General features: G+C 40.1%; 1 protein-coding gene across 1 annotated transcript; it reads left to right on the plus strand.

The window, feature by feature from the left end:
• Positions 1 to 281: 281 nt before the first annotated feature.
• On the plus strand, positions 282 to 1,821 carry LOC111905305 (probable xyloglucan endotransglucosylase/hydrolase protein 26). Its single transcript, XM_023900999.3, has 4 exons — positions 282 to 491; positions 585 to 685; positions 947 to 1,140; positions 1,234 to 1,821. The coding sequence occupies exons 1-4, from the start codon at positions 320 to 322 to the stop codon at positions 1,640 to 1,642; spliced, it is 876 nt and encodes a 291-aa protein (XP_023756767.1). The 5' UTR covers positions 282 to 319; the 3' UTR covers positions 1,643 to 1,821.
• Positions 1,822 to 9,903: the final 8,082 nt, after the last annotated feature.

Here is a 9,903-nt window from a genome sequence, read left to right on the forward strand (position 1 = left end):
GGACTTATTATATGTAGGAAAATTGTTTCCAAAACAATTCGTCATTTAAGATAATATAAATTTCATTTTCAAAGATGAGAGAAAAAATTAGTTATTAATGCCTCTAATGAATGTCAAATACATGACAAGGTCAAGAAATTTGAAATGTCTTGTAAAAACAAATAATGGGGCAAGAGTCAACATGGCAAGAAAATGCTAAACAAAGGCTATATATAAGATGTGGAAAACAATGAAAAGAGCATCCTCAGTGCAAACTACTCATAAAAAAAAAAAAAAAAAAAAAAGCAAATTAAGAAGAATACTTTCTGAATCTCTTAAGATGAGAAGCTTCCATGGTTTGGTTGCAGTTGCATTTATCTCAGTAATCGCCTTCCAATCATGTGTTGTCCATGGAAACTTTTACAGGGATGTGTACTTCAACTGGGGTGCCAAGCATTCATACATTTATGGCAATGGTGATAATCTTAATCTGCTTCTTGATAAAAGTGCAGGTATAGATTCTAACTTTTATTTAACTTTCAAAAGTCAAACATGGATTATAACTTTGATGCAGCATCATGTTAACAATGAGTAATGATCTACAGGATCTGGTATTCAATCATACAACTCATTCCTTTTTGGAAGCATTGAAATGCTAATTAAGTTGGTTCCAGGGAACTCTGCAGGAACTGTCACTGCATATTATGTAAGTGCAATACATCTCCTACACACAGTCTCTTCTATGTATATATATACGATGGAGTTTCCTCTCTCCTTAATTAAGGGCTCTTTCGACTACAAAATTTTCAAGTCCACCTATCTAACATGGTAAAAATCTGGAGTGTATCATCTCAGGAGTTCAATATACGTGTTAGAGTCCCACATTAGCTATAGACATAATGGTCTCATGTGAATCCTTCTCAAGCTGAAAACGGATAGCTAACACTTTTATGTGAAATCATTTCAGCTTTCCTCTACTGGAAACTATCATGATGAGATCGATTTTGAGTTCTTAGGAAACTCATCAGGACAACCTTACACCATGCACACAAACATCTTTACCCAAGGAAAAGGCAATAGAGAACAACAGTTTAAATTATGGTTCGACCCAACTGCTGATTACCACAATTACACCATTCACTGGAACCCAACCGCTGTTGTGTAAGTTTAACACATTTTCTACTCAAAGAACATTAAATGTTTAGTTTAAAGATTAACAGTTACTAAAAGGTTAGATTATGGAAATGAATGCAGGTGGTTTGTTGATAGTATACCGATTAGGGTTTTCAGAAACTACAAAAGTGAAGGAATTGGGTTCCCAAACCAACAAGGGATGCAGGTGTATTCGAGTTTGTGGAATGCTGATAACTGGGCAACGAGAGGTGGACTAGTGAAAATTGACTGGAGTTGTGCACCTTTCATGGCTGGTTTGAAGAAATTCAATGCAAGAGCTTGTAAATGGGAGGGACCTCTGAGCATTATCAAGTGTGCAGTTCCTACTCCATTTAACTGGTGGACATCACGTGTTTACAAGCAATTGAATTGGGATCAGTTGGGGAAGATGAAGTGGGTTCAAGATAATTACATGATCTATAACTACTGCACAGATTACAAACGATTTGGTGGAAAGATGGCTCCTGAATGCTACAAGCCACAATACTAATCAAAACATGATACACTTAATTCCACAGTTACACCATATTCGTTTTCCAACGAGGTCAAAACTGGGTTTTTCCTTTCGTATTTGTTTTATTACTTTTGTTTTCCATTCTAATGTGTCTATTCTGAAAACTTGTCAAAGAGAGCCATTTTCCGTCGGTAATTGCCAAAGGAATTCCGACAGTCTGATTTTTCCAATAATGATTTTTTGATTGATTTTTCTGATTTGCGACGGATTATGAACGGAACTTGTTCGTGACGGATTGCCAAACCGAATTATTGCTTAATTTAGTGACGTAAACATCAGTAGTCTGTTAGTAAAATGTCAATTTAATAGATAAATAAAAACTGAAAAAAAAAAAAAAAAGTCAAAAGAAATCCATTTTTTTCTGCCAAAAATGCAGAAAAATATAATAAACAAGAATTGTAGTTTTACAATTTTAACTACAAATATAATAAGTTTAATCCTAAAAATGTCTAATACATATTTCGTAGTTCGTACACATAATCAAACATAAGCCTTTAAAGTTTATTCATGTGTGCTTGAAGGTTTTCTTTTATAACATTTTCAACATAATTTTTCATTTTCGAATAGAATATAATATCAAAATGGGTTTCCAAAAGTAATGTAAAGACCTCTTTTGTTCAATCATTGTAAAACATAGCTACAAAGTAGTATCATAAAATCAGCGGAAGCATCATTCGTAAAACAATAGCAATCTGTGTGCGGTCAAGTTGGGTCATTCATTTCGACAGCATACAAACAATGGCTCACTGGACTCACGACATCTCGTCATTCCATTGTCAACACGGGTCTATAGGCCCACATCCTTTCTCCGTTCCATCATCAACTCCTCATACAACCATATGCATGAATCATATAACAAACAACAAATCATACAGAAGACTATACAGGTCTACTTATACAACCCTACCCTAACAATCCTCATATCCTTTCTGATGCAATTCTGCTTATCAATCAGGCACATAAAAAAGAATAAAGAAAATGGAACTGGAACTGGAATCTCGTTATTTCATAATATTCTAAAACCCAAAAAAAAAACCCCCTACAAGTGCAGCGATTCTCCATTATTAATACTAGATCCGATTCCTCAGAAAAAGGAACTGAACAAACAACAAACACTAACTAATAGGGATTAACTTGAACAAAGAGATAAACTAAAAAAAAAAAAAGATAAACTTTGAGAGATTCCAGCTTGGATTAGGCTAAGGCCCCTTTCAGCCATTATTATCCGGATCCTGATTTGACCCACCACCATTCAAATATCCAGACTCACCTGCATCATCCTCCCCCTCTTCGAAAGGACTCGTCCTCGAGTCCAACGGATCATCGACCTCTGGTAAAAACGGGGGACAAATCAGACACGTTGAAAGTGGCCGAAACATTATAGTGCCCTGGAAGATCAATTTTATAAGCATTTTCATTGATCCTCTTTAAAACCCGGAATAGACCATCAGCTCGAGGTTTTAATTTTCCCCCACGACCACCCGGGAAGCGCTCTATACTGAGATGCACCCAGACCAAATCTCCTTCTTGGAAAACCACCTGCTTTCTTTTTAAATTTGCCCGCCTCTGGTACACGATATTATTGTTTGTGATTTGCTCCTTCACCTGTTTATGGATCTCTTTGATTTGGGCTGCTCGATCAGCTCCCTTAGCACTAAAATATTCAGTAGCTGGAGATGGCGCCAAGTCCAGTGGGGTAAAGGGGTTCCGGCCATAGACAACAAGAAATGGACTCATACCGGTAGACCTATGGGTAGATCGGTTATAAGCAAATTCTGCCTGCGGAAGAACCAAATCCCACTGTTTTGGGTTAGACCCCACGAGACTCCGTAAGAGATTTCCCAAACTTCGGTTCGTGACTTCCGTCTGCCCATCACTTTGGGGATGGTGGGCACTACTGAAATTAAGCCGAGAACCCAAGCGTTTCCACAATGTCCTCCAGAAATGACCCACATATTTCACATCTCGATCGGAAGTCAGCGTTTTTGGTACGCCATGAAGTCGCACTATTTCTGCAAAATACAATCGCGCAATTTGACTAGCATCATAAGTTTTTGCACAAGGCACAAAGTGACTCATCTTTGAAAATCGATCCACGACTACCATAACTGAATCCTTCTGCCTCTAAGTGCGGGGAAGACCTACCACAAAGTCGATACTAACATCTTCCCACGGGCCATCCGACACTGGTAACGGTGTATACAAGCCAGCATTGGAACGATGTGTCTTCGCAACATGACACACCCGGCAGCGATCGACTATCCTTGTGACTGAGGTCCCCATCTTGGGCCAATAAAACCTTTCCTTGATCCATTATAGCATTTTGTCCCTACCAAAATGTCCCGCCATAGCTCCTTGATGGCCTTCCAAAACAATAGCATCCAGTAACGAACACTAAGGCACACATAGTCGAATGCCCCTAAACAAGAAGCCATCATGCAACGAGTATCCATGAATCGGACCAGTCCGACAACTTTCCCAGATGCTTGCAAAGTCTGGGTCATCAGCATAAAGAGTTGAGAAACACTCAAATGCATCAACATGAACTTTAAGTGAGGTGAGCAACCCTCGTCGTTTGCTAAGAGCATCAGCCACAGTATTGGTGACCCTTGATTTGTGTTTAATGACAAAAGAGAAGTCTTGGAGTAATTTGACCCACTTAGCATGGCGTGGATTAAGCTTATGTTGTCCCTGAATAAAACGTAATGCTTGATGATCAGAGAACAGGATGAATTATGTATGCAAAAGGTAGTGTCTCCAAAACTCTAAGCTTCTAATAATAGCATAAAATTCTTTATCATAGGTACTGTATTTCACTTTTGCATCACACAGTTTCTCACTAAAGAATGCTATAGGCCGCCCTTCTTGACTCAATACGCCCCCAATCCCAAACATAGAAGCATTACACTCGACTTGGAACGTTTTCTGGAAGTCGGGTAAAGCTAGAACGGGAGCGCTGGTGATACTTTGCTTCAGCTCCTGAAAGGCGATTGTGGCAGCGGGAGTCCACTGGAAGATTTTTCCTTTTAGGCACTCAGTTATGGGGGCTGCAATAGTGCTGAAATTACGGATAAACCGACGATAGAATGATGCCAACCCAAGGAAGCTCCTGACTTCATGGACCGTGGCGGGTATGGGCCAAGACACAACAGCAGCTATTTTCGAGTCATCCATCCTTATACCCTCTCCTGAGATGAGATATCCCAGGAATAAGACTTCATGCGCCAAGAAACAACACTTCTCTTCATTGGCATATAATTTTTGTTCCCTCAAAATACTGAATACTTGTTTGAGGTGGTCCAGATGTTGCTGTACATTTTGACTATATACCAGGATATCGTCAAAATAGACAACCACACAACACCCAATGAGGGGTTTAAAGATATGGTTCATAAGCCTCATAAACGTACTTGGTGCATTTGACAGACCAAAATGCATGACCATCCATTCGTAGAGACCATCCCGTGTTTTAAATGTCATTTTCCACTCGTCTCCGGGCCTCATTCTGATTTGGTGGTAGCCACTACGCAAGTCGATCTTAGTAAAAATGGTCGCGCCATGTAACTGATCGAGAAGGTCATCAAGACGAGGGATTAGGAACCGGTATTTGATAGTGATCTTGTTCACAGCACGACTATCGATACACATTCGATACGTCCCATTTGCTTTAGGAACAAGGAGAGCGGGTACGGCGCACGGGCTCATACTTTCCCTAATTAGGCCCTTGTCCAGCAATTCAGTAACTTGCCTTTGAAGTTCTTTGTACTCGGTGGGGTTCATTCGGTATGCAGGTTTGTTACGGATAGTTGCACCGGGTACAAAATCAATACAATGCTGGATTTCGCGTGCCAACCGAAGACCCTCCGGAATATCTGCGGGTAACACATCTTGAAATTCAGTGAGAAGGGGTAAGACTTCTGGTGGTTTTGTTGATGGGGACGTATTGGGTTCAACCATCAGCAGAGCAAACATGATATCGGGTTTAGTGTCCCATGTAAAATCCATAAAGGCTGATCTAGTGAGAATCAAAGCCTCTGTTTCCGACCTGCGCATATCAAGGGGAACTAATTGTATCTTAATACCTTCCTTCTTGAAAGTATGTGTGTTCAGGTACCCATCATGTATCACTCTCCGATCAAATTGCCATGGGCGACCCAGCAATACATGGAAAGCATCCATGGGAATAACCTCACACCATACTTCATCCGCATATCTCGTCCCAATACTGAACTGCACCAGACATTTGTGCTTCACCTTCACAACATTCCCTCTTTTCAGCCACGTTAGCTGATAGGGATCGGGATGATCCACCACTTTGAGCCCTAATTTATCCACCATTATTTGGGCAACCATATTTTCACAGCTTCCTCCATCAATAATGACTGTGTAGACCTTACCATTCACGGTGCACCTGGTACGAAAGATATTATTCCGGAGCCACCTATTGTCGTTGACAGGAGGTGATGGGGACGGATCGGGGGTTGCGCTCAAAGCACGCTGTGTAAGGAGGGACTCGCCCTTGTCGGGGTAAATAATTTCAGCGCCGCCGTCTTCCTGTTTGCCGCCATCGGAATCATAGACTGGATCTGGGGGTGGATCCTCGGCGAGAGTGACGAGATGGGTATTGGGACAATCGCAAGCAAAGTGCCCTAATCGGGAGCATTTGAAACATCGTGGAGGATTTCGGGTCAGGGCGGCGGTTATAGTGCAAGAGCTGTTGTCAATTCGTGTAGAATGGGCTCGGGTAGCTTGGGTTCCTCCCGTGAGACGTCTTGTGGGCTCAGTTCTCTGAAAAGTAGGTCTAACCACCGTCGTTTTTGCTTTGGACTTTAGTTGCCTCTCAACTTTGAGAGCTAATTGAAACACTTCGTTGAAAGTGTAGTAAGGTTGCAACTGTACGACGTCGGCGATTTCGGGTCTCAACGCTCCAAAAAATCTAGCGATGATTTGTTCTTCTTCCTCTTCTACACCACACCGAATTCGTAACCTATCAAATTCGCTTATGATTTCTTCCACTGTTGACGATTCCTGCGTGATGTTGTGATAATCCAAAAATGCTTCCTGGCGAAAATTGGGCGGCAAGAACCTTTCCTGCAAAAGTTTTTTTCATTTTCAGCCACGTCATGACCTTCGATTTGCCTTCCCAACGTCGTTTGGTCTTTACAGTCTCCCACCACATCGACTCATATTTACGAAGCTTCAGGGCCACGAATTTTACCTTATAGTTCTCCGCGATGTCCCGCAGCTCGAATACACGCTCTATTGTTTGGAGCCAGTCAAGGAATGCGTCAGGATCGGACCTGCCATCGAACTCAGGTACGTCGATTTTGATTCCCAAATGTCGTAACGGATCGGATCTCTGTTCTCTCCGTTCGAACGGGTTTCCCTCTGTTGCAAAAGGGTTGTACGCTGGGTCCCCATCATCCCAGATGCGAGGGTCAGTGTTCGTCCCTTCCTCTGATCGTTCTTCTTGTTGCACCTCTAGGTCCCGGACCCGTTGTCGCAACCTTGCTATTTCTTCCACATCTCGTGGGTCACGATGGCGGTCCTCGTTGCCTCTGCCGGCGAATCGACGTGGATTCCTCTGCCCTCGTTCACCCCGATCTTCCATATTCGAATCTTCCTTGAGCTCTGATACCAAACTGATGCAATTCTGCTTATCAATCAGGCACAGAAAAAGTAATAAAGAAAATGGAACTGGAATCTCGTTATTTCATAATATTCTAAAACCCAAAAAAAAACCCTACAAGTGCAGCGATTCTGCATTATTAATACTAGATTCGATTCCTCATAAAAAAGGAACTGAACAAACAACAAACACTAACTAATAGGGATTAACTTGAACAAAGAGATAAACTAAAAAAAGATAAACTTTGAGAGATTCCAGCTTGGATTAGGCTAAGGCCCCTTTCAGCCATTATTATCCAGATCCTGATTTGACCCACCACCATTCAAATATCCAGACCCACCTGCATCACTTTCATACAAGGATATACATTGCAATACAAAGTATAGTGACATAACTCACCTAAGACGAAAGTTGAGAAATCACAGCTACACGCACACACTCGCAGGAAATCAATCTCACGAACCTCCTAGATCATCATTACGCATAAATTAGTGACACAAACCAACAAAGGCTCAATCCTTTTATCCAAACCCTAAATTTACCCAAGTTTGACCAAAAGTCAATAGTCTCACGCTACAAGTGGCGTAGCTTCAACCTACACAAGGCGTAGCACTACAAGACAAAAACAGACATGTGGACACCCACCCTACGCATAGTGTATAGCTTCAACATACGTGTAGCGTAGAGCAACCATATTCAAAATCTCATTAAGTCCTTAATCTAGTAAACCAATGGCTTAAAGTTCCAAACCTCAATCATTTAAGTGTCCTAATGGATAATGTTTCCAAATTTATATAGATCAATACAATCCCAATCTAAAACCCTAACTTAAAAGTGTCCCAAAATGGTCAAGATCTTGTGCATGGCTCAAAAGGAGTCCATTAAGATGCTCTTTTCTATTCTTAAATGAACAGAAAACAACCCATCCAATCTAAGGTTCTAGAGTTGCTCAAACTCCAAGAACATCAAGTATAAAGGACCAGAAGTGACCAAAAACCCAACCAAAGTCTAGACCTATGCATGGATTTAAATAAAGCAGAGAACTTTATAAATTACAAAGGTCCTGAAGCACAAGGAAATGTTGGATATTTAATGAATCAAACTTGTAAGCATCACCAAGGTCATTATTCTTCTTCAAGTACCACAAATATAGGGTTTTAACACTCAAAATTCATGAACACAATAGAGGGAGGCTAGGGTTTCATTTTCAGAGGGTGAAGGCTGAGAATGGCACTAAACCCTGGAAGTTAAGGTCATTAAATAGGCCCCAAATCCCAAAATTAAGATTTCTTAAAAACAGCGGCTATACGTGACATAGCTAAACCTACACAAAACGTAGACCTTCGCGTTGTATAGATTAACCTATGCGTAACATAGACCCAAAATTGAATATCCACATTTACCACAAGGAACAAACCGGGAAACAGGTGTTATATCTCTTGTTTCACATTTTCTCATTTTTTTTGTTTTGCTCCCCTTTACCCTAGTTAACTAATTTGCAGGTTGCTCCGGTTTGGGAAGGCGGGTCAGATTTATGATTCCCTAAAGTGGTAATATCGGGTACGAAGGGGGTAAGTTCATTTTGGTACGAACCGGTATGATGTACTATATAGTATGGTTCAGTGTACCCAATTAAAACATGTATTCAAAAACATTTAGTCTTCAGATTTTATAAACCAATTTTCAAAATACAAATAAATTATGTTTAACTTTAAAACCATGAACAATGTCATTTTTCTCTTAAAATATGAAACAACAACGGTGCAGGAGCAAACATCACAAGAACATTGTAAAGTACCAAAATAGTGACATTTTATCTAATTTACCACCTACATTTTCCCTTTCTTGTTGTCAATGCTTCGTTATCTGGATTCTACCAAACCATTTCCTCTAATTGAGCAGTTAAACCTTCTATACATGTACTTTTTGGATTCATGGCCAACTTCTTGTAGATTTCAGATTTATAAGAACCAACTAAATGGGATTGAAGTCTAATGTTGGAGTGAATAAAGATAAGTTTATCTTCTCTCTTTCCATTTAAACGATTCCACTTGACACTATAGATATAGAAGTATGTACTCTAATTTCTCTATCCCGAAGAGCTACTAGTCGGTTGGGAGAGTACTTTATGCTACTTCCGCCAATTCAGGAGTCTACAATCCATATGTAGCTCACCAATCATTTTTCTCCATTGTCACAGCATTCGCTTGCGTTTTGTTTGTAGAACAAATTCATTTCTTCATATGAAATGTGGCAAATTGTTCTCATAACATGTTTTCTTCTTTATTTTCCGCAATCCTATGAAACATTGACTACAATCTCTTTGTGTTGGTTATGAGCTTTTCTTTCCATGTCATCGTGTTCCAACTTCTCTAGATAATGTTTATAATAAAATTTAGGACTTAAAGAAACTCCAAACAATAAAGTGGGATTGTCATTATTTCCCATCGAGCCACAACAATATTTTCAACTTGAGTATTTGTTTTCCCACATAATTAACATCTTTGATTTAACTTAATATGTTTTTTATTATTTCATAGATTTCTCCCATTTTTGGGACCTTCACCACCACAAAAATTAATTCGCAAAAATATGGGTTTTGTAATAG

This window comes from Lactuca sativa, chromosome 8 (assembly GCF_002870075.4).
Source record: "Lactuca sativa cultivar Salinas chromosome 8, Lsat_Salinas_v11, whole genome shotgun sequence".
Taxonomy (NCBI): Eukaryota; Viridiplantae; Streptophyta; class Magnoliopsida; order Asterales; family Asteraceae; genus Lactuca; species Lactuca sativa.